We start from the raw sequence: 25,678 nt of genomic DNA, 5'->3' as shown, positions 1-25,678 counted from the left end.
AAAATTAACAACCTTTCTTACACTGAATTTTTTTCAAAACAGTGTTTCTCACAATCGCACCCATAGAGGAAATTAAGCCGAGGACCCTGAAAGGTTGCTGGGTGCTTGGTGCTTTACATCCATTTTTCATTTAATCCTCAGCTGTTGGAAAGGAAGCCAAGGTGAAGGTGGGCTGACCAAGGTCATACAACTTGGTTGAGTGGAAAAACCTGAATTTGGACTTGGGACTCCAACTTAAGTCCTCCTGTGTGTTTTATGGCCTTGTGCATCTCAGGCAGTCGACCTTTTGCTGGGAATGACCAGGCTGCTTCCTTTGCCTCTGTCTTCACGTTCTTGACACTTCACGAGCCTGAGCTCAGCGAGGGCAGGAGGGGGATGGTCCAAGAGTTTCTAGAATAGAGCGACTGCCATTTGGGGCTTGAAGGAAAGCGAAGAGGGAATGGAGGGAATTGATGCTCCCTCACCAGCCAGCAGGTGGGCCGTGAGGCTCCTGGGAGGCAGCCCTGACCCCCTCTTCTGCCCTACCTGTTCCAGGAGCTGAAGCTGCCCACCTTCCGAGCCCACTCCCCGCTCCTGAAGAGCCGCCGGTTCTTTGTCGACATCTTGACCCTGCTGAGCAGCCACTGCCAGCTTTGCCCCGCTGCCCGGCACCTGGCTGTCTACCTGCTGGATCATTTCCTGGATCGCTATGACATCACCACCTCCAAGCAGCTCTACGCCGTGGCGGTCTCCTGCCTCCTGCTCGCAAGTACGTGGAACCTGCTTCCTTCCCTGTGCCATGCCCTCCTGCTCCACGAGCCCACGTGCTCCCGAAGTGTTCTACATTTCCGTGGTCTTCGTGCATCTTCTGTATTCATCCTTAGCTGAATGCGAAGAAGTGAAGTTGCTCAGTTGTGTCCGACTCTTTGCAACCCCATGGAATGGAGCCTGCCGGGCTCCTCCATCCATGGGATTTCCCAGGCAAAAATACTGGAGTGGGTTGCCATTTCCTTCTCCAGTAGGTCTTCCCGACTTAGGGATCAAACCTGGGTCTCCCACACTGCAGGGAGATGCTTTACCATCTGGGCTACTAGGGAAGCCCTAGCTGAATGCAAGCTATAGTAATAATAATCAACATGTTCTTTAGCATCTAAAATATACCAGGCTATAAGGCATAAGGATTTTAGCAACTTGGTCTTAAAAGAATCCACATAATGACTCTAGAAGACAGATCTTTGAGTACCTGCATTTCACCGAGGCACAGAGAGGTTAAGAAATTTTGCTTGGGTCTATAGCAGATAGGATTTGAGCCCAGAAATGCAGGATGCCAGAATCTGTGTCTTAACCCCATGTTACCTCCTTTCTGACATAGGGCCTCTGAATGTGCTAAGTGGGTGGGTGGGGAACTCTAGCAACCACTGTCCTTAGACATGTTTAGAAGTGTGACTGCTTGTGTGGGGCCCAAGCAGGAGTCAGGCCTGGGCACAGGCCTCTTTCAATGAGGCCTCACTAAAACACAGCATGGCTTTGACCATCTGTCTGTCTGCCTGGGTAGGAAATGAACATGCTCCTGGTCTGGTCCAAACAGAGTCTGCCATGCCATGCTGCCACTTTAAAATCGCCCTCTGGTTTGCTGACAGTCTTAAAAGGATCAGCCGTCAGGGTCCTGCCTCTCTGACCTCATGCCTTTCTCCTCCTACCTCCCTGGGTTCCAGCCAGTCCCCCTGCTCCCCTGTCACAGAGCTTTGAATCTGCTGTTCCCTCTGCCCAGACCCTCCATTCTCTTCCCCCGCCCATCTGGTCTTGGTTAGACGGCACTCAGGCCCTGCACTTGCATCCCCAAGAAAGCCTCCACCACTGCCTGCAGACTGAGTGGTGCGTATGTAAGGTGTCTCTGATGTACAGTTCCACGGCATCGTGGATTTTTAATTAAAACCCACCTCCCCAACTAAGCAGGCTTCCCTGATGGCTCAGCTGTGAAGAATCTGCCTGCAGTGCAGGAGACGCAGGAGAGTCTGGAGATGCTGGTTCAATTCCTGAAGAGCCCCTGGAGAAGGGAACGGCTACCTACTTCAGTATTCTTGCCTGGAGAATCCCATGGACAGAGGAACCTGCAGGCTACAGTCCATGGGGTCATAGTCCAACCTGCAGGCTACAGTCCAAGAGTTGGACAGGACTGAGTGACTGAGCAGCACACCCCCACTAAGCAGTGAGTTTCAGAGGGGAAAGGAGCACATAGGAAGGCCTCGGAATATAGTATTTGTGGACTAAAGGAAATGAATGGAGCCAAGGGTTCCCTTAGAGTGGGAACATCCACATTTCTCCAAGTTGCCCTTAATGCAGAGGAGCACATACCCTACAGTGACCAGCTGCAGTCACATTAGACCAGCTGCAGTCACATTACCTTGATATCTAATCAGATTTTGCCTTCGTCGCTGCATTACGTTACTGTCCTATTTTATTACAGGGGGCCCTTCCCCATTCTTTGATTTCCCGCTGATGCTTCAAGAAGACCATGCCCATTTTCTCCAGTGGCTTTGTCTGTCCCTGGCACACTGCTGTGAACCCTTCATCACCATCATGCAGTTCCAAACACATGGCATTAGAGTTTTTAGCATTCTGCCTTGTTTTCCACCCTGACACCTGCCACCTGCTGTTATCTATAATCCCTGTGCCAGCTTTGGGTTTACAGCCTTTCAATTTGTGATTTTCTCTACCTTGGACCAGCTGGCTTTCCCCTGTGATATAGGGGATCTTGGCTTGCTGGGAGACTGGCCTGCTTGCTACTTCAAAGTCCCAAATCAGCACGCAGCTCTCTTTGGTCTTGGGAGGAGCTGGGAGCTGGCGAGACGTCCCTGTCAGTGGAAGGCAGCACGGACGTCGCATTTCGGGGGGCCCTCGGGGAGTCTGCGCCGTGGCCTCTGGCTTGCTGCTGTCTGTGATCTGTGGTCTGCATCGAGGGCCCTGGGGCGGAGGACTTGGATTTCCACGGGGCCACCGAGGCTCCAGCGTCTGTCTGGGGAGCTGGGGTGGGAGGTGTTCACTGGGGACTTCTTTGTGCAGCGGCTGCCACGGCAGAGGGGGGAGCCTTTCAGACAGAGAGGCAGACCCCTGACACACCCGCATGTCTGAGGGCGGCAGCCAGCCTCGAGTGGCAGGAATGGATTTTTCAGGACACCTGCCATATGCTCACGGGCCCCAGGCAAGAAAAGTTTCCATGACAGCCTGAAATCCTATTCATTCCTCCTTCGCCTCTCCCCAGGCCAACTGTCGGCCACAAGGGAGGTCACCTTGCTCAGGAGGTTCTGAGTTCTGCTCATTTCCTAGCAAATAATTAATTCCCAGATAAGAAGGGTGACAGTTCTTGGGTTTTTGCAGCTGCTTCCAGGTGAGGGTCTTGCATAGATGGAACCCTCTCACCCACATGCACTTTCTCTGCTCCCATAAAACAGGAGCCGGTCGAGAACCCATGTCTCCAGACTGTGGAAGGAGGAAGAAAAGCAAGAGTTTGTGGGCTGGTCCATGGCGGACCAGTGGCAGGGCCGCCCTTTGCCTCTCTGTGATCAAGTTTTATTTATTTATTTTTCATCCCCTGCATTGCTAAGTAGATTCTTAACCACTGGACCACCAGAGAAGTCCCTGTATGACCAAGTTAACTTCATTTCCTTCCTTAACAGAGGAGAGACTCCTGTTGTTGTTCAGTTGCTAAGTCGTGTCTGACTCTCTTGTGACCCCGTAGACTGTGTAGCCCACCAGTCTCCTTTGTCCATGGGATTTCCCAGGCAAGAGTACTGGAGTGGGGTGCCATTTCCTCCTTCAAGGGATCTTCCCGACGCAGGGATCAAACTCATCTCCTGCATTGGCAGGCAGATTCTTTACCACTGAGCCACCAGGATACCCTGGAGAGACTCCTTCTGTAAGTATAATCTAGATCTAAGTGTGCCATAAATTGAATAGAGCCACTGTCCTCTGGAGTCTTTTGTCTTATACAGCACCCCTCGCTAGCTGTCTTTTGGTTGTTGTTGTTGTTTAATTAAAAGGGCAGTTTGACAACACAGAAACCCCACCACTTGCAGGTGAGTTGGCTTTGACGGTGCCCCATAATCATCGTCCTGATGGGCTGGCTGCATTGTTTACTGGTCCCTTTCTACACACCCAGCCCTGTGCCAGCCACTTCATACACACATCACTTGGAAGCCTCGCACCCAGCCCGGGTAGTCGTGCTGTCATCCGCCCATTCCATAGGTTCAGAGAGGCCCCAAGTCACACAGTTTGGAATTTTGCTTTGTTTTTTTAAATTGAGGTAGAATTCACATCACAACATAGAATCTACCATTCTGACCACTGTAAAGTGTGCGGTTCTGTGGCATTTAGTTCACGTACCACTGTTGCACAGCCATCAGCTCTCTCTAGTTCCAGAACTTGCCCATCACTCCGAAAGCGGCCCACGTACCCCATTAACCAGCCAGTTCCCATTCCTGCCCATCCCTAGCCCCTGGCAACCACCTGTCTGTTTTGTGTCTGTTCTGGATATCGCATATGGAAAGGAATCATACAATATGTGACCTTTTTATGTCTGCTTTCTTTTAAGTTTTTAAGATTCATCCATGTTGTAGCATGTGTCAGTACTTCAGTACCTCATCCCTTGTTATGGCTGTATGGATACATACAGCCTTGCATGGATGGACCACAGTTTGTGTATCCATTCACATGTTGATGGACATGGGGGTGGTTTTCACGTTTTGCCTGCTAGGATTAGTGCTGCTGTGAACATTTGAGCACCAATTTTGTTTGAACATTTATTTTCAATTCTTTTGATTATCAATGTCGGAGTGGAGTTGCTGCCCAGATGTGGTTATTCTGTGTTGAACTTTTTGAAGGAAACTTGGAGTTTCGCCTTTGCCTCGTTATTGCCGTTCAGAGATGAATGTGTGCTGAGTCCTTATCCCCAGGATATGGACCGGGGAAAGAGAGAAAGGAGAGAGGGAAGGAAAGAAAATCAGAAAGGCAAGAGGCATGACCAGTGGCATTTTGCTAGGATGGCAAGGCCTTAAATGTAGTATAAGATCTTACGATGATGATATAAAAAGTATGAGATGCAGTAAGTCCCCGACATATGAACAAATTCCGTTTTGAGAGTGCATTCATAAGTCCAACAAAGTTAGCCTAGGTACCTGACTAACACAATCTGCTATGTAGTACTGTACTGTAATGTTTGTAATACTTTTCATATAGATAACACACAAAAACAAAAGCAAAAAATAAAACATTTTTAATCTTGCAGTACAGTACCTTGAAAAGTACAGTAGTACAGTACAACAGCTGGCATACAGGGGCTGGTATCGATTGAACGGGCAAGAAGAGTTACTGACGGGAGAGGGGAGAGGAGGGGGAGATGGTAGAGCTGAAGGATCGTCAGCAATAGGAGACAGAGAGCAAGCTGCAATTTCACTCATGCCTGGCATTGATGGAACACACATTTGCATCTTTGAATCTTTGCAACTTGAAGGTTCATATGTAGGAGACTTACTATATATATGTATATATATATATATTTTTTTTTTACTGTATGTTTTTATTGTTAAAAAGAATCCAAAAGGAACAGAAGCACCTAGCATAAAAAAATTAGTTTCTCCCCAAATCCATAGTCCCATTCCCAAAGTTTGGGGTGTATCAGTCCAGATCTAGATGTACTTATGTATTTTTGTAATTGAGAAAATAAATTTCATTTCTCAGAGTGGGGGAGGGAATGAATCGTAGGTTAACAGCTGAATAAACTGCCCAGTAAACAAAATTGCCAGATTTCCTCCCTTCCTCCTTTTATCATTCTTTTTTTTTTCATTATTTCTTGCCAGCTAATCCCAGTTCCATTATACTTTCTCTTTGCAAGCGTCTGTTTTCTTTCATTGTGACTTTCGGACCCCTGCCCACTCCCTGAGAAAACAATGTTTCTGAGTGCTGAATTGTTGGTGAGCCGCATCCTGCCCCTGACTTCTGATTTGTGAAAAGCTGTGGGAGCTCAGGGAGATGAATCCATGTGTTTCTTAGGATAAAATTCTGACTTCCATTTTTTTGCAGCTGAGCCTGAGTCCAGTGCTAGCCTTCATCTCAGCTCTCATCCTTCTCCCCAAGAGAGGGAGGCATCAAGCAGGAGGGTGATCCCATGGTCTCTGCAAGGAAAGGACCCCTCTCTGTCCTTGGGTCCTCATGCAGGGCAGGCTCCCTTAGCCGGGCCCGAGTCAGTCTTGCTATTCTGTGCTTACCTGTAGTAGGCACATCGCCCTCTGGTAGAGTTTTAAAATTAGCAGTGGTACACTCACTTGTAATAAGATTCAAAAACTAAAATAAAAAATCTGTTACCCATCCCACTCTCCAGAGACAACTTATGAGAACAGTTTCTTATATCTCTGCCCAAAACCGATTGAATGTATTTTCTAGGAATATTCTGTGTGTATACAAACATACAGTCAGCTTTCATGAGCCAAGATTCCATACTTGCAAATTCACCTGCTCACTGGAATTTATTTGTGACTCCAAAACCAACGCTTCTGGCACTTTGGGGGCCAGCTCTGTGCTTTCTCATTTCGGCTCTCACACTAATAGCAAATATCAGGTGGCCTTTTCGGCTCTGTTTAGTGCCTTGTTTTCTGATTTTTCTGCTTGTTGGTGATTTTGCTGTGTGAAATGAGCCCCCACCATCATGTTGAACTACAGTATTCTGTTCTTGCGTTTAGGAAGGCTGCGCTCTTTGTTTCTTAGGAGAACATTTGTGTGTTGGGTAAGCTTTGTTCAGGCAAAAGGTATAGTGCTGTTAGTTGTGAGTTCAGTGATCATAAATCAATGATATATTAAACAAAAATACACAGAAAAGGTTACGTAGCGGGTTTTTTGGCTCCACTGGGTCTTTGTTGCTGCACTCAGGCTTTCTCTAGCTTCTGTGGGTGGGCTTCTTGTTGCCATGGCTTCTCTTTTGGAGCTTGGGTTCTAAGCACATGGGCTCAGGAGTTGTGGCACATGGACATAGCTGCTCCATGGCATGTGGAATCTTCTTGGACCAGGGATTGATTCTTAACTAAAAAGCTTAGTGTTAGTCCAAAAAAGCTTATGTGTTGATTGATTGTGATCAGACTCACAGGAACCTAACCCTGTATCTTCCCTCTAGGAGCATGGTTCTGTGTTCACCAGATCAGTGTGCACCGTGAAGAATCAGGATCAGTTAGATCTGCACGAGTGGGTTAACACCAAAGATGCTTTCTTTGTGGTACCTTAGGGAATGTCTTTCCCATCAGTCTTTGTGGAGGTACCTTACTCTTTATACTGAGTGCAGAGTTCTCCATGTTATAAACACCGACATCCATAGAATGATTTCTCTGTCAATGGATATTTACACTGTCATCCTTTTTTTCTTTTTACACTGCTTTACACAATGTGACAACAACTGTCTTCCCTGCATCTTTGCACACTGAAGTATGTCTGTGGGATAAATGCCCAGAGATGAAATGGCTTTGGTCAGAGGTATGTGCATTTAAGATTTTGGTAGGCTGCACTGAAACCAACAGCTGAGGAGATCCTTTGTTTCTTCAGTTGAACTTAGTGTGCAGGAGCCTTTGGAGCCACACTTCTCCACCATCAGAAGGAGAGCCACGTCCCTCCCCCATCCTGGCCCCTCCTCACTCTCCACTAGGGCTTCCCAGCGGGGAGTGCATTTGCATCCCGCCTTTCTGCCTTGTCCTGTCCAGGATGCCCAGGTAAGAAATGAGTTCCCACAACAGCTACTTTTAAGGCTTCTTAAGCCAGACATCAATAGCCTCATCTCTTAGTGAAGGTACCAAAAGAAGCACTGCCTCTGGGCCTCCGTAGATTCTAGAAGAGACCTGTCTTTCTCTCAGTAAACTGTCTTCCTCTCTCTCTCACCCCTGTATCCTTCCCCTCCCGTTCCCCTGCTTTGATTACTTAGCAGCTGAGAAGCAGCTTCTTTGCCAGCGGAGTGGGGGGATGGGGTCGCTCCCTCTGAGACTTTGAGATTTCGGAAACTTGAAAGCAGTCCTAATCCCTCCTGATGTCCCTCCTGAACAGGGATGAAGGAAGATGCCCCAGCTCGCCCTAAAGCCAGGGATTCTTGGGACCCCACTGGGGCACCAATCACAGGCTGCTTGTGTGCCTGCATGCTCAGTCATGTCGGAGCAACTTTTGCAACCTTTTGGACTGTAGCCCTCAAAGCTTCTCTGTCCATGGGGTTTTCCAGACAAGGACACTGGAGTGAGTTGCCATTTCGTCCTCCAGAGGACCTTCCCAACCCAGGGATTGTCTCAGCAGATGCAAGTGGGGGCAATTTTTCCAGGTAGCCTTGTTCAGGGCTGTGCTTCAAAAAAGTGTGAGACTTATTTATAGGATTAGACTCAAATCTGCAAGGAAACTTGGCTGTCCCTGTTCAGGAAATAATTCAGCGCTCCCTGCCTCTCGTGCAAGAGTGGTCGGCCCTGTGTTTCCTTCCTGCCGTGGTTTCACATTTCAGAAGTCAGGATGGGTCTCACCTTTGATGCGTGCGCTTGATACGACCAGCGTGTGTTACTTCCTCCAGAAAGCTGCTGCAGTGTCCGTGGTGCGTGTTCTAATCCATAGTATTTCAGCGGTGGCCACACAGCACAAGGCAGGCTAGAAACAGTGGTCTGTCACGTGAGCGCCACGCCGAGCAGCTCCAGTGTTACTGTAGCGAGGACGTTGTGATTTTCCATTTCCTGTTTCTGCAGACTGGCAGGCTTAGAACTATTTGAGGGGAGGGATTCTGTGTGAAGTGCCTGTCAGACAGCTGACTGGGCTGGAAACTGAGAAATTGCGCCATTTGCCCTAGCAAGTCTAGTACCCAGACCTGTTCAGCAAAGGCCTGCTGTTCTGGTCTCAGAGATTTTTTGAGGGGAGGGGGAATCTTGAGCTGCATGAGTTGATTTATCATGCGGTGTTCAAGAGCCCTTGACCCCACATGGGTAAAATAGTCAAAAATAACCTGTATTCTGCCTTTGCTGTATGCCAGACATAGCGGTCAACCTCAGGGAGACGGGGTGAACAGTAGGAGTTCACCTGGAAGACTCAGCAGCACATAGCGGGGCACAAAGCAGATCAAGCCTGCATCCTAAGCAGGCTTCAAGCCAAGCGTGACCAGCAAGTCCTGGGCACATGCCAAGAACAAGCCAGTCACCCTGCTGAGAAGAGCCAAGTGTCCTTACTGTTAAGAGAACATTTCGGTTCACACCATGACTAGGATATTGACATTGGGCATGCTGTCTGCTCCTCATGCTATTTGCAGTTTGGCTGCTGGGATCTAGGCATCTTTATTTTCTTATTTACAGTAACCTTGAACCCACCGAGCAATGAATGCTCGGTGTCTTACAGTTCTTTCTCTGCTGTCACAGCCAGGATTGCATTATAAGTATCCTGCTAATGCTGAAGGCTTAGAGGGCAGAGTTCAGAATCCTTCATCATTGGGCCACCAGTTCTCCACACCCAGAGTCTGTCCTCCAGGTTAGAGCCCTTCCCTGCCTTGCCAAGGAGACTTGGGCTCTGCGTGGTGGGGTGTCCACACCTCTGGTCACAGCATTCTGCCCTCCATGAGGCACCCACCAATTGTCTGCATTGGTTACAGTAGGACCAGCAAGGCAGCTTTTGGTTCTTTTCTCTTTTTTTTTTCCTCTCTTCAGTATAATTTCCAGGCTTCCCTGGTGCCTCAGTGGTAAAGAATCCACCTGCCCATGCAGGAGATACGGGTTTGAACTCTGGTCTGGAAAGATGCCACGGAGCAGCTAAGCCCATGCACCGCAACCACTGAGCCCACATTCTGCAAATATTGCAGCTCTCGCGCGCCCTAGAGCCTGTGCTCTGCAAGAAGAGTGAGAAGCCTACGCACTGCAAAAGGAGAGGAGCTCTCAAGGCACCAAAGACCCAGCACAGCCAAAGAAAAAAATAAATAGAAGTATTTTTAAAAAAGAAACGTATGATTTCCATTTTATTGTCTTTTCAGAGAACAGTATTTCTTCAGTCTTTAAGGATTCATCTCCTTTCATGGGCTTCAGTGGAGGTCGTGGAGCAGCACCTGCAGTCTAAATCAGGGTGGTGGTGTTCAGGGTGCGCTTTCTGAGAATGATGCCTGGTTGACTACTTTGCTGTGAATGGTACAGTTCACCCAGTAATGTTGTTTCACGTACAGCTTGGGAAGCACAGAGACGTCAAAAACACTTGATTCAGAATTGTCGTCCCTGATGGCTGCGGCCTCTATGATGTTCTGAATGACAAATTTTTTTTTTTTTTTTTAATTTATTTTTGGCTGCACTGAGTCTTTGTTGCTGCGCATGGGCTTTCTCTAGTTGCAGCGAGTCGGGGCTGCCAGCTAGCTGTGGTGCACAAGCTTCTCACTGCGGTGGCTTCTCCTGTTGCGGACCACGGGCTCCAGGGCGTGGCCTTCAGTAGTTGTGGCGTGGGCTTAGTTGCCCCGAGGCATGCGGGATCTTCCTGGACCAGGGGGTGGCAGGGGCCAATGCCCCATGCATTGGGAGGCGGATTCTTAACCACTGGACCTCGAGGGAAGTCTGAATGACAAACTTCTTAATGGCCTTATCCTTGGGCGTGCACTGGGCATAGTTGGTGCTCTGAACAGGCTGCACATGACCACGGCTTTTTTTCTGTAGGACCATTGTTCCTTCTTTTCTCGGTGATCTTGGAAACGAGGCGAGAGAGGAGGTTTGCTTTAAAACTCCTTTCAGACCCAAAGGAAATGTGCCAGCCTAGCCTTCCCTGGGAGGTCAAATGAGATTAATCTTTTTCTTTTTTGGCAGATCTTAATTCCCAGGCCAGGGATTGAACCTGGGCCCTCAGAAGTGAGAGCGTGGAATCCTAATCAGTGGACTGCCAGGAAATTCCCCCAAGATGAGATTGTATTATTTGTGTTTGCCTAGATTTTCAAGATGGTCTTCAGGGAGCATGCCTTACCTCTTCCTACATCCTCATCTTGAATGAGGGCAGATCCACATTTAGGAACCTTCTCTGGCACTTACTTTGCTGGTTCTGGCTTCTAGAGTCCCAGCAATGGCGTCTTGATTTCTGGGAAGTTGAAACTGTTTTTCCTCAGCGGCAGAATGATATTTGTTCCTTGTAGAAAATTAGAAAATAGAAAAAAGTAGAAAGCATACAATAAAAGATAGTTGCAAACCCACTGCGTTTTTTCCTACAATCAGAATTTGGGGGTGGAGGGCAGATCCTGGCCTCAGTGATCATGGGATGGTTAAGATTTATTGTTTACAGGCCAGGCGGTGTTTTGAACTCTTTATGTGGATTTGCTCATTTAATCTTCAATGAAGATTTAGGAACCTTCATTGTGAAGTAGGCACTGTTATTTCCTCCAGTTGACAGAGGAGGAAACCGAGACCCAGTGGTTGGGTAACTTGCCCATTGGGTGAGCGGCCCGGATGAGGACCCAGGTGGCCCTGAGTCCTTGCTTTCAGCCACAACACAACATCAGCCTTTGTCACCAAGCAGGTCACTTTCTTCCTTGGCCATAGCAGAAGACTCAAACCAGCAGCCGGAGAGGTTGCTGGGAGATGCCTGGCTCCTCTGCTTTCTGAGTCAGCTGAGCCGCGTTTCAGCTGGCCTGGGTGGAAGCTTCAGCCCCAGGGACCAGGCCTCATGATTGGAAGCAGCTCCCCCTGACCTTGAGAGAGGCGGCCAAGGTTGCTGCCTTGCTCCTCCTCCTGCCACCTCCTCCTGCCACCTCCTCCTCTTCTTCCTCCCCCTCCCCCCCTCCCTTCTCCAAGCAGAGACGTTGGAATAACAAAGGATCCAGAATAACAAAGGATCCAGAACTCCGACATCCACGCCTTCAGCTCAGAAGAGAACTTGTTGTCAGCTTTTCTGCGGCTGGCAGCCCCGTCAGGCCTGGTCCGGAGCTACCCAGGTCAGCTGGCAGGGGCATTCTGCAAAGCAGGGGCCTTCATTACAGGGGAGAACTCCCTTCCGCTGCACAAAGCACTGCTTGACCCTGGCCCCAGAAACCAGCCGTGTACATGACAGGGGCCCACATTGCACGCCCCTGCTTTTACACTCAGTGAAATTATTTGAGTCCCTTTTAAAGAGGAGCACAGAGGAGCCCAGGTTTAGCTGGGGTCAGCGAGTGAAGTCATCATGCCAGTTTGCTCCATCCTGAGACAGGGAAGCCCTCACTGCCAGAAGGGAAGCCGGTGTGTGACCCAGCTGGCCGAATGCCACCTCTGACTCGGAGGCATTTTTACAATTTCCTCCTGGAGAAAACAACTACCCACAGCCTCACCTCCAGTCCAGAGTTGAACTCCGGAATTGAGCCAGCCTGTCAGAAATGTGCTTTCAGTCATTCATTCATTGTTTATTGAGCTCTGCTCTGTTCTGGACCCTGAAGATGCAGCCGTAACAGAACAGCCTGCTGTGAGGAGGGGAACGGGGAGGCTCTGAAAGTCAGGGTGAGCCCAGGGACCTGATCATCTCGGGCCCCACCATCTCCCAGGCTCAGCGCATAGTAGGTGTGTGTGTGTGAAAGGAATCTTGAATTGCAGGGATCATGGACATTCCTTAAGGGCCTTTCTTTGTGTCCTGAGGAAGGCAGGGAGCTCAACCTTGGAAGAACCCCACTTTACCTTCCCGCTGGGTCTCCCAGATGCCCCAGTTTGGCTGAGATCACAGGCTTGTTTCTGCAGGACATTTCCTAACCTCCAGATCTCTGGAGGGGCTGGGGTTCTCAGATGCGGTGCATCTGGAGTAGGTCTTCAAGGACAGACTGGGGATGTAGGATGCTCCCCACTTCCCACCTGCAATGGTCTTTATAGCCTCTTCCCTTCACTGAAAACTGCCACCGATGCACTTTTTTTTTTTTTTCTTTAAAGATCTAATTTAAAAACATATATTTATTTATTTGGCCATGCCGGGTCTTAGTTGTGGCATGCGGAATCTTTAGTTGCGGCATGTGGGGTCTAACCTGAATAGGGATCAAACCTAGGCCCCCTACATGGGGAGTGCAGAGTCTTAGCCACTGGACCACCAGGGAAGTCCCCAAAGTACTGTCTTACAGCGGGAGGGTTTTCTTGCTCTGTCCCTGGCTTTCTCTTTCTCCCACCTGAAATCTCGTCCTCAGGTAAAGCTGTCACTGCACCTGTGCTGACTGCACGGTTGGCTCTGAAGCGAGCAGATGTTTATAAAGCAGTGCACGTTCCAGTGTTTGTTGAGCTCTGGGCACCCTTCTGAGCATGCTGAGCCCTTGTGCCATCCTCGCAAGCATCTGTCTCCCTCTGTCAGTCCTATTGCTCATGCCCTGAGGCTGAGACTCACCCCTAGCCACACAGCCGGTGATCGGCCGAGCCTCCAGAGAAGCTGGGTGGCCCTGCGCGCTGTGCTGGCTCTGGCTTCTCCATCAGATTGCTCAGAATCTGCCCTGCTTCCTTGGAAAGACACTTGTCTGCTGCATATGAGCAGTGCCTGTTCGGGGATGAATAAGAAGCAACCTTCTGGCCTCAATAACTAAAAAAACCTTTTTTTTTTTTTTTTAAATGAAAAGCTGGTTTGGGTGGAGAGGAATCTGTCCTTTTTTTAAAATTTCTTTTCATTGAAGTATAGTTGATTTACAATGTTGTGTTAATTACTACTTTACAGCAGTGATTCACTTATACCTACATATATATATATATATATATATATATATATATATATATACACACACACACATTCTTTTCTTAAATATATCCTTTTCCATTATGGTTTATCATAGAATGTTGAATATAGTTCCCTATGCTATACGATAGAATGTTATTTGTCCATTTTACATATAAAAGCTTGCATCTGCTCACCTCCACCCCCCACTGTACCCCTCCCCTGTCTCCCTCCCCCTCGGCAGTCACGTCTGTTCTCTGTGCCTCTGATGCTGTTTGTTTCATGGATAGGTTCATTTGTGTCATAGATTCCACACATAAGTGACACTATAGGATATTTGTTTTTCTCTTTCTGACTTCAGTCCAGTTCAGTTCAGTTCAGTCGCTCAGTCGTGTCCGACTCTTTGCGACCCCATGAATCACAGCACGCCAGGCCTCCCTGTCCATCACCAACTCCGGAGTTCACCTCGACTCACGTCCATCGAGTCAGTGATGCCATCCAGCCATCTCATCCTCTGTCGTCCCCTTCTCCTCCTGCCCCCAACCCCTCCCAGCATCAGAGTCTTTTCCAATGAGTCAACTCTTCGCATGAGGTGGCCAAAGTACTGTAGTTTCAGCTTTAGCATCAGTCCTTCCAAAGAAATCCCAGGGCTGATCTCCTTCAGAATGGACTGGTTGGATCTCCTTGCAGTCCAAGGGACTCTCAAGAGTCCTCTCCAACACCACAGTTCAAAAGCATCACTTCTTCGGCGCTCAGCCTTCTTCACATCCAACTCTCACATCCATACATGACCACAGGAAAAACCATAGCCTTTCTGACTTACTTAGTAGCTAATCTCCAGGTCCATCCACGTTGCCGCAGATGGCGTTGTTTCATCTTTTTTGTGCCTGAGTGGTATTCCGTAGTATACATGTGCCACATCTTGTTCATCTGTTGATGAACGTTTGGATTGTTTCCATGTCTTAGCTGTGAATAATGCGATGTGACTATAAGGCTGCATATATCTTTTTGAATTATGGTTTTGCCTGGATATATGCCCAGGAATGGGGTTGCTGGATCATATGATGATTCTGTTTTTAATTTTCTGAGGAATCTCCACACTGTTTTCCACAGTGGCTGCACCAACTTGCATTCCCACCAACAATGTAGGAGGTTCCCTTTTTTCCCCACATCCTCTAGGGGAGGCTATTCTTTATTGCAGAAAGTTTGCTTTGGAAGAAAAAACTAAGTCTCTTTGATCATACACATCTTTAGTGGAAAGGCTCTGGGATTAAATTACTAAATGGCATAAAGAGGAGGATTGACAGAGATGAGTATTTGTGGACAACAGGGTGGTTAGATGGGGAGATTGCAGCTGGCCTGACACCCATGTTCATAGGAATTCCTGTGCCCAGATAAATATACTCTCAGAGACTTTCTGGGATTGCAAGGATCTTTGTGACTATATCTGAGATTTCTTGCTTGTGGAATAGAAAACTCTGGACTTTGGAACCATTTATGTATTCATTTTAAAAAGAACTACTTAAGTATTAAATTTGTGCTGGCTGCTGTGCTAAGTGAAGGGCATGTATAATGTTACAAAGACGGGTGTGTTCCCATCCTCATGGAATAAGGAGCTACCCAGACTTTTCATTTTGCTCTTGCTCTTCACAACTGGGTGATTGGGCAACTCACTTAACCTTTCTGAGCTTCTAATTCCATGAGGAAAACACTCCCAAACCTCTTGGGTTGTTCCCAGAATGAACTGAGTTTGCTTGGCAGTTCCTGAGGCTGTGCCTCCCTGAGGGCTGCCTGCATTGTTTGATGCCTGCTATGCAGTGCTGGAGCCTTCGAGACAGAGGGGAGCCCAGAGTGAACCACGTGACCTCTGGGGCTCACATTCTAATGTGTGGATTCTCTGCCTCTTGCCAACCAGCTAGACTAGGAAAGTCCCTCCCCTGTGAGGAGGACCCATCCGGGAAAGGCCTTGGACCCCACACTGCCCTTGACCTCCCAGGCTCTGTGAACCTTGAAATCACTAGCAGGAGGGTGGAATTCAAGATCACAGTCTAGGGCAAGGAGGCTGGAGCCACTCTGGCATTCTCTCTGGGGGTCTGGTACAGCCCGTCGGGTGGGATCAGTGGGGCTGAGGGAGCCTTTGGTTGGACTTACTTTCACCCCTTTTTCAGACCCTGTAAGAAAATGTTGTGTTGACTGCCAACGCTAGTTTGTCTCTACTCAACTAACACGACTTTAGAAGAAGATCCCAGGTCCAGGGTGCAAAGAATAAATACCAAGTTCAGTAAATAATAGCAGCAGCTGCTACCATTTATGGAGCCCTTGCTTTACCCTGGGTCCTTTGCCAATCATAATACCTTCTGTCTCCTTGAGCCCTCCCAACCATCCTTTGGGGTGTAGGTTTCCATGTGATTGCCCAGAATCGTGCAAATCATAATAGCAGTGAGGATGGAGAACTAGCACCTAGGCCTGAACTTGAAATCCTTGGTGGGGTTGGGGGTGAGGGTTCAAGAGGAGGCATTCTTGTCTGTTTCCATTAAGGACCCCCCTCCCCCAGAATCTGGGCTTCCCCTGGTAGCAGGATGCTCAGCCCTCATTAAATATCTTGCTCAAAAACAAAAAGCAAACAAACAAAAAAATCCTGCTCTTCCTGAAGGCCACTTCTCTCCCCTCCTTAAAAGAATAATCTAAGGAAGAATTTGCATCAGAAAGGTCTCCTTTCTGCCTGGCCCAGCCTAGGAGCTAAAGGGTCGAGTACTTCCTCTCCCAGCCATTGGGGAAAAGCCCTTTCCATCAGGGCCTTCTCTTTCCTCTTGGGTCCTCACCTCCTCTACCACCCAGCACCTTCTTCTGTCATGTCAGAAGATCTTAGGTTCACCTGGAGGGCCAGGCAGTCACCAGAGTGGCTCTTTACCCTCCGACCTGCTTACCACCCTTCCCTTTATCATCGGCTGCACAAAGAGCAGGGCCGAGGGCTGCTGGAAGAAGGAGGAGTAGCCGTGGGGTCTCAATCCCTGATCAAGAGCATTTTGTTTCTCCATCTCAGATGAAAAACGGGGGCGGTGGGTGTGGGGGGAGACTTTAAAATAGGAGAGTGGCCTTTCTTGAGAAAGAGCAGCTTTGCCTGTTTTAAAAGGCATTGCACTTCTTTAGCAAAGAAGAATTGATTTCATAGCTGTTGCATTAAAACCTGGTCTCTTTAGCCAGGAGGCCTTGGCTGCATGTCTGAGCCTAGGTTTAGCTCCTGAATGAGCAGCAGGCAATCCTAAATGAATCTCAAGCGTGTGTCTTGCCAGGGATGTAGGATTCTTGTAGGAATTAACTGGAATCTGTCTAGTAGAGAGTGGGCAGCACTGAGCTCGGGCATGAGAAACAGGCAACTTTTTATTAAAAGGCCAGTTTTTTAAAGAAAAACTCCTATTCTGTGCTTGTTTACCTTTTTGTTTAAGGATTTTTCTTTTCTTTTTTTTTTTTTTCCCTCTTTTGGCTGTGTGGCATGCAGGATCTTAGTTTTCCAACCAGGGATTGAACCTGAACCCCCTGAAGTAGAAGCACAGAGTCTTAATCACTGACCCACCAGGGAAATTGCAAGACTTTTTCTAAAGACAGTATAAATGTGGATGATCATTAAAGGTTCATAATGCATTCATGGGGTTTCATTATAACATTTTCTCTGTGGGGTTTGTGGGGTTTTTTGTAATATTTAAAATTTTCTGAAATTAAGAGTTTGAGGTTTTTTAAGCAATTAAAAATATTGCTTCTCTTGGTCCTACCTCAGAAAAGTCAGTATTATATTTTTATATGCTCTATTTCTGCTTTATTGACTATGCCAAAGCATTTGACTATGTGGATCACAATAAACTGTGGAAAATTCTAAAAGAGATGGGAATACCAGAGCACTTGACCTGCCTCTTGGGAAATCTGTATGCAGGTCAGGAAGCAACAGTTAGAACTGGACATGGAATAACAGACTGGTTCCAAATAGGAAAAGGAGTACGTCAAGGCTGTATATTGTCACCCTGCTTATTTAACTTCTATGCAGAGTACATCATAAGAAACGCTGGGCTGGAAGGAGCACAAGCTGGAATCAAGATTGCCGGGAGAAATATCAATAACCTCAGATATGCAGATGACACCACCCTTATGGCAGAAAGTGAAGAGGAACTCAAAAGCCTCTTGATGAAAGTGAAAGTGGAGAGTAAAAAAGTTGGCTTAAAGCTCAACGTTCAGAAAACGAAGATCATGGCATCCGGTCCCATCACTTCATGGAAAATAGAAGGGGAAACAGTAGAAACAGTGTCAGACTTTATTTTTCTGGGCTCCAAAATCACTGCAGATGGTGAGTGCAGCCATGAAATTAAAAGACGCTTACTCCTTGAAAGGAAAGTTATGACGAACCTAGATAGCATATTCAAAAGCAGAGACATTACTTTGCCAAAAAAGGTCCATCTAGTCAAGGCTATGGTTTTTCCAGTGGTCATGTATGGATGTGAGAGTTGGACTGTGAAGAAAGCTGAGTGCCAAAGAATTGATGCTTTTGAACTGTGGTGTTGGAGAAGACTCTTGAGAGTCCCTTGGACTGCAAGGAGATCCAACCAGTCCATTCTAAAGGAGATCAGTCCTGGGATTTCTTTGGAAGGAATGATGCTAAAGCTGAAACTCCAGTACTTTGGCCACCTCATGTGAAGAGTTGACTCATTGGAAAAGACTGATGCTGGGAGGGGTTGGGGGCAGGAGGAAAAGGGGACGACAGAGGATGAGATGGCTGGATGGCATCACCGACTCGATGGATGTGAGTTTGAGTGAATTCTGGGAGATGGTGATGGACAGGGAGGCCTGGCGTGCTGCGATTCATGGGGTCGCAAAGAGTCGGACACGACTGATCGACTGAACTGAACTGAACTGAAGGCTTGATTGTCAGGACAGTAGGTAGAATAAGAAAGAGCTAATCTTTAGTCAGTTCCGAGAGACAGAAAGTAGAAAGACAGTTATCAGGGCCTGGGAGAGGGGAACAGAGAGTTGTTAAGTGGGTACAGAGTTTCCATTTTTGCAAAATGAAAAGAGTTCCGGAGATTGGTTACACAATAGTGTGAATGTACTTAATGCCGCTGATCAGTACAATTAAAGGGTTAAAGTGGTACATTTTATGTTATGTGCATTTTACTACATTTTTTTAAAAAGAAAAAGCTATTGTGTGGATATCCCTTCCAAGGCTTGCTGGCTTGGCAGTGTCTGGCCACTGTGGTGGAGACTGTGGTTTAGGCCACTTGGTGGACACATGTCACCAGTCTACTAACTGTGACCTTCCAAGAGTGGCTCAGGCTCTCTTTGAACCGGCCCCCAGGAGTGTGGGAGCAGTCAGCCAGCTGATGCGCAGAGCATCCTCACAGGTGTTGTTTGCACGTTTCACCGTCACCACCAACACTGGGCTCATGTGCACGCGACTGGCCTCCCAGATTTAGGGCGAGTGCTTTGATAGGCTTAGGATTTCTTTTTATAATTTCATTTATTTATTTTTGGTTGTGCGGGGTCTTCCTTGTCTCGAGGGCTTTTCTGTAGTTTCGGCAAGTAGGGGGCTACCCTTCAGCTGCGGTACACGGGCTTCTCATTGTGGTACCTTCTCTTGTTGTGGAGCAGCGGCTCTAGGGTGCGTGGACTTCGTTGTTGCGGCTCTCCGGCTCTAGAGCACAGGCTCAGTAGTTGTGGCACGTGGGCTTAGTTGCTCTTCGGCATGTGGGATCTTGCCCATCCAGGGATTGAACCCATGTCTCCTGCGTTAGCAGGTGGATTCTTTACCTCTGAGCCACCAGGGAAGTTTAGGATTTTTTTTTTTTTTAACCTTAGTATCTTGATAGTGCTCCCACTGTTCAAATTTGGAACAGTGTGAAAAGAAAAGTGTAGATGAAATGGTAGATGAAATGCAGATGAAATTCTTTTTTTTCAACCCCAGTATAACAGTTTTTTTAGGAAAGAATCATCCATGGATGCCAAACCATTGAGTTAAAGGGTGTTGAGAAACAGGGTGTTCACTTCATCTTGAGGTATCACCTGACAGATGACTTATTAATTTCACAGGAGAATGGTACCTTTAAAATAGAGAGATCTGGTTTCAGCTCCTTAACCAAGTGATCAAACGTAGCATCACTATTGCTGGGACAAACTGACCTTGTATAATTCCTAAGGAGACCCAGTAGGAACAAAGCATCGCCTCTATAGTCTTGTTGATCATGAGGAAACAATCAGGGAAGTCCAGGATATGGGACACCGTACCAGACAACTGGCCCAGATTTATCCAGAGTCGGTGTCATGAAAAACAAAGAGTGGGACCAAAGAGATGTAATAGACACCATGTGTAGCCTTGTTGGATCTGGATCCAAAAAACAAAGGCATTTTCAGGACCCTTGGGGAAAGCCAGATATGGATTGAATGTTAGAAAATGTTACTGCATTAATGTTGATGTTCTTAGAATTGTTAATGGCATTATAATATAGGAAAATGACCTCAGGGATGGACGCTAAAGTAACGAGGGGTGGCATGTCATGTCTGCAACTTAATTAAAATAGTCCAGCAAAACCAATATTCATATACTACATACATACACACACACACAGCAATTTTGTGGCTCTGTGTCAGCAATTGGTGACTCTGGGGAGGGGTCAACTGGGTTCATTGTTCTGTTCTTTCATCTCTCCTGTGGATTTGAAAATTTTCCTAATAAAAAGTACATCAAACAAGTTGGAGGCAAATTGTGGCTCTTGCCTGACTTGGAAAGACTCAGACTTCTGTCCCCCACTCCTCCAGGGACCTGCCTGAAGACTCCTGGCATTTGTTGTCTATGCCCTTTGTCAATCAGGAGCAAGCATCTGGGTGGTGGTGCTTGGTGCTGGCAGGCTGGGGACAAAGGGCTGCCTGGCTCCCAGACCTGAGAAGAAGGATGCTGGGCATATGCAGTGTCAGGAAACTCATAAAATCTTTGCTGGCTATGAAATGTGTTGTTCTAAGAGCATGGGCTGTGAGGTCGCTCCTAGGTGTGGACTTGAGTGCTTGCAGAACCTTTTCCTCTGAGTCTCTGGGGCTCTGAACAGAACCTACCTGGGGCATCCAGCGTGTGTCCAGCACAAAGCCCAGTGCCCAGCCAAGCATGGGGCTCCAACCATTTCTCTGTGCTGGGTATGTCTTAGAGAACTTTGCATACTGCACAGCCATGCTTTCTCCACGTGGGGCATATTCCTAGAGAGGAAATGAACAGCTTGTGGATTTCAGTGCTTTTAGATCCAGAGTCAACTTGAGGATTCAGACCCAGCTCTGCCCTGCTCTGGCCTGCAGTGCAGTGAGTCCCCAGGAAGCTTCCCCTGTGTGGGGAGCAGAGGGAGCTGGAGAATCAGATTCCTCAGTAATCGTTGGCCCTTCCATTTCAGGGTGATTCTTTGGGTCCTGGTAGCTGTGGGAAAGGCACAACTCTGAAAAGTTTGAAAGCAACAAAGGCTGCTGCTGCTGCTGCTAAGTCGCTTCAGTCGTGTCCGACTCTGTGCAACCCCATAGACGGAAGCCCACCAGGCTCCTCCATCCCTGGGATTCTCCAGGCAAGAACACTGGAGTGGGTTGCCATTTCCTTCTCCCATGCATGAAAGTGAAAAGTGAAAGTGAAGTCTCTCAGTCGTGTCCGACTCTAGCGACCCCATGGACTGCAGCCTACCAGGCTCCTCCGTCCATGGGATTTTCCAGGCAGTAGTACTGGAGTGGGGTGCCATTGCCTTCTCTGGCAACAAGGGCAGGGAGGAACTAATCTGATTGAGTACATCTGCCTGTTGGGATATGTGCCTCAGAGGCCAGTGCCAGGAAAGGGTGGTCAAAGTAAACTGGGCCTTGGGACTTCCCTGGTGGTTCATTGCTTAAGACTCTGTACTTCTAATGCAGGGGACGCAGGTTCGATCCTTGGTAGGAGAACTAAGATCCCACATGCTGCAGGGTGAGGCCAAAAAAAAAAAAAGTTAATTGGGGTTCAGTCAACTCCAGGGTGAACAAATTGCCGGAAAGGCCCTGGGAGGTCATTCTGCACCCTCCTCCTCTTCACCCCTTCATCCCTCTACCCCCTCCTCCACTCTGCACTGTGGCATCAATTATTCACTCATGTGTTCATTCTAGGAGCGGTTTTTGAGTGCCTACTATATTCCAGTGCTGAAGATATAGAGATGAATAAGATGCCCTTCCTTGCCTTAGGTAGCCCAGCATCAGAGACAATTAAAGTCAGTGTGGCAAAGGCTCTGATAGGAGCAAGATAAGGTGCTTTAGGAACCCAGTCTGCTGACTGAGGAGTTTGACAAGGCTTCACAGAGTATGACGTTGAACTAATCTAAAGGGATGGGTTGGATGAGAGATTCTTCTACTTCCACAGAACTGCAGGAAGTACAGTGTGCCAGAGCAGGGGTTCTCAAACTTGAGTGTGCCGAAGAACCACCTGGAGGGCTTGCTAGGATGCAGATTTCCAGGCCCCACCTTGAGTCTCATACAGCAGGTCTGGAGTGGGGCTGAAGGATTCACAGTTCTAACAGGTTCCTAGGTGATGTTGAGGCTTCTGGTTCTCAAATATGATATGCTGCTTCCCAGCTTCATTGAATAACCTCAGCCTCATCTATAGGAGGAGAAGGCAATAGCAACCCACTCCAGTACTCTCGCCTGGAAAATCCCATGGACGGAGGAGCCTGGTAGGCTGCAGTCCATGGGGTCGCACAGAGTCGGACATGACTGAAATGACTTAGCAGCAGCAGCAGCCTGTTGGGATAGATTGCTGACTGCCAGCAGAGCCATGGAAGGGTCTCAGTGCCACTGCCAGCATGATTGATATTTCTGCCAGAGCTGTGACCTTCACCTTCACCTTCTGTTCTGGGAAGAAAAGAGCTCTAGCTATTGAGTGCGTGCAAACAGCATTGACTCAAGTGAGCCCAAGGTTCAGGGAAACCTTAATAAGTTGACCAAAAAAATTTTTTTTCTTAAGTTGCCAAAAGAATATGCGAATCATTGGAGAAAAAAATTAGGGAGTACAGATAATCAGAGAGCATCAGAGAACAATTGAAACGGCCTGCAATTCAAGTAGGGCTTCGCTGGTGGCTCAGACAGTAAAGAATGTGCCTACAGTGCAGGAGACACAGGAGATGTGGGTTCGATCCCTGGGTGGGGCGGGGGCGGGGGCGGGGGTGTATCTCCTGGAGGAGGGCACGGCAACCCACTTAAGTATTCTTGCCTGGAGAATCCCATGGACAGAGGAGCCTGGCGGGCTACAGCCCTTAGGGTCACAAAGAGTTGGGTATGACTGAAGCAACAAACACAGTTCAACTATCCAGAGAGAACCATTCATTCTCTCCACAAATAGGCATGGGACATCTACTGTGTGCTGGGGACTGTGCTGGGACCTCGGGCACAGCTAAGAACGTGTGGGATGTGGTTCCTGTTCTTCTGGGGCTCACACTTGTTGATGGTTTGGTTGCTAAGTCGTGTCTGACTCTTTTGCAACCCCATGGATTGTAGCCTTCCAGGCTTCTCTGTCCATGGGATTCTCCAGGCAAGAATACTGGAGTGGGTTGCCATTTTCTTCTCCAGGGGATCTTCCCAACCCAGGGATTGAACATACGTCACCTGCATGGACAGGTGGATTCTTTACCACTGAGCCACCAGGGAAGCTCTCATACTTGTTAGTGACCTATTAATGGCCAGGTGCTAGCCACTGACAGTAATATTTGAAATTAAAAAATCTTGAGTGTGAGAAGTGCCTTGATGTCACCGAGTGGCCTCTGATCAAAGCTCTGGAGGACACGTGATAAGGTGGGTGAGGGCATGAGCACACCCCGCTGGAGGAGGGGTCACGTTTCAGGTGTGGTTGGATCCAGTGTTTGGGGAGGGCGTGGAGCCCCGAGGTTGCAGAAAGTGGCAAGGCCTGATCCCCAGGCAGCACCCCCTCCCAGGATTTCATCATACAAAGGCCTCTTCCACCTAGGGAAGGGGCAGCACTGTCCTCACCTTTTCCTGCCCAAGTTACCCTGGTACAAGGGAAGGTGTGTGCTCTGGAGGCAGGGCCGTGCCTGGCAGGCTGGGAAGGAGATGAGTCTGGGTTGCATTGGTCATCATCATCTCCTTCCCTCCTCCAAGGCGAAGACCGGAAGTGCATGTCATCATCTCTGCCTATCCGGTGGGCTGGCTGTTGCCTGGCTCCCTGAGAAGAAAGATGCAGGCTTCCCAGAGTCGGTGTTTCATTTTTCAGTGATGTTTTCTGAGGCCTTGGTGAGGAATGTGTTGTCTCTGCTGCAGGGCCGCCTGCCTGAAGTGATTACTTCCTTATCTCTGGGTGAGCGAGAGCGTCGGCTGAGAACTGGGTCACAGGGCGCTGGCAGTTGTGCACAGGTGTGTGGACGCTTTGTTGGCTGTTCCCGCTGTCGGAACAGATGTGTGCTCCCAGCTCAACTGGGTCGCCCATTGCCTTTTCCAACACCTGCTCCAGCAGCTGTCCTGCACACAGCAAGGTTGGACTTGGAGGCCAACGTAATGGGACCGAGGTCAGGCCTTGGGGTGCACCATCTGATGTGGGTGTCAGCAGCACGTGGGGCCCGTGGTCAGGGAAGGCTTCCGAAGGGGCGTGGCTTTGAGGTGGAGGACAGGCTGAGCTTGGTGAAATGACAGGACGCTGGGAAAGGGTGCTTGGGGCAGAGGGAGCTGCGCTAACCAAGGCTCGTTGGCAAGGAGGGCACAGTGCCTTCAGAAAACTTCAGTGGCCAAGGCCACAGTCGGGTGTGAGTGGTTTCCCTGAGCATTGGTGTGAAGGCTAGGAGTCCCCAGCAGTTTCTCCGGTAGAGCTGCCTCCAGCACAGGCTGCCTGTGGGGCTTCCCCATGGATGACTGCCCAGCGGCATTACTATGGAAATCCTCCATTCCCTTGACCCTGAGCAGGATAACCCGAGGTTTGTGTTTTATTTTTGTTTGTATCTAACTCCATTTGGATGTATTTCATGCAGTTTATTTCCAGGATCTTCCAGTATGTAATCATGATCTCAGTGAGGCAGCAGTGAGCAGTGGCGTGAGGTGAGAGGTAGCCTGGATGAAAACCAGGAATCCCAGCCACCAGACCAACCAGAGTTACAGGCTAGAAGCTATTTTTCTGTGGATCTTTGCCCCCAGTGAAAAATGCATTTATCATGGAGACAAGAACTGTAAATGTAGGTACAGAGTTTATCATTAGAAACCACATAACAGGTGGGAGAACACACAGAGAAGCAGTTTGTTAAGACAGAAGCAAGGCAGAGATGCACGCTGGAAGAGAAAGGTTGTGGATGTCCCCCTTAGTGAGGAGGAATGTAGTACAGAGGTGGTTAAGTCATTTGTACAGGTCAGTTCTTACAGGTCTTTGTTTACCTTTAGCCAATTGTCTGGTTCTTTTTCCACATCTGACCTACCCTGGGACCCTCAACCAAGACAGATTTTGAAGTGAAGTCTTCTGGGAGGATCAAGACTCCTTATGGTCCAGCATTATGCCCTGACTTCTGGCCCACAAGAAGCCTTTCTGTGCATGTGTAGTGTCTCTATCCAAAAAAGTGGGGAGCAGAAATTCCTTAATCCTTTACTCCAGCAGGGTTTTGCCCCTCATTGTCCTTGCCATGACTATTACCTTGAGGTGTTTACGAGAGGCAAAGACTGGCTGCTTACCCTGTTTCTGTTGTTACTTCCATTTTGGAGGGCAAACAGGAGGCTGATTGTAAATGCCTTAACTGGAGCCCACCTATCTCTTATCTCAGGAAATGCAAACAGGAGACTGGTTAGAAGTGTCCAGTCTGAAGCCTACTTCTTCCTGCCCCAAGAAATGCAAATAGGAAGCCAGTTGTAAATGTCTAACCTGGAGCCTGTTTATCTCTGGACTCGGTTATTACTTCTTTTTAAAAAATTTTTTTTAATTATTTAATTTTATTTATGACTGCGCTGGGTCTTCATCGCTGCATGAGAGCTTTCTCTAGTTGTGATGCGAGGGCTTCTCACTGTGGTGGCTTCTCTTGTTGCAAAG

General features: G+C 48.2%; 1 protein-coding gene across 3 annotated transcripts in view; it reads left to right on the top strand.

Moving 5' to 3' along the window:
- CCNJL (cyclin J like) overlaps positions 1 to 25,678 on the top strand; it is a 63,716-nt gene that overhangs the window by 30,050 nt on the left and 7,988 nt on the right. For 2 of the 3 annotated variants that reach the window (XM_005209688.5, XM_002689349.7), the window contains exon 3: positions 535 to 748. In XM_005209688.5, the coding sequence (XP_005209745.1) occupies positions 535 to 748 (214 nt within the window). Of the gene's footprint in view, positions 1 to 534; positions 749 to 22,838; positions 24,585 to 25,678 lie in introns of those variants that run through there. The other variant, XM_024995293.2, reaches the window with a different exon arrangement.

The sequence above is a fragment of the Bos taurus genome, chromosome 7, assembly GCF_002263795.3.
Source record: "Bos taurus isolate L1 Dominette 01449 registration number 42190680 breed Hereford chromosome 7, ARS-UCD2.0, whole genome shotgun sequence".
In the NCBI taxonomy this organism is placed as follows: Eukaryota; Metazoa; Chordata; class Mammalia; order Artiodactyla; family Bovidae; genus Bos; species Bos taurus.
Note: the sequence above shows the minus strand (reverse complement) of the source record. Positions and strands in the feature narration are given on the sequence as shown.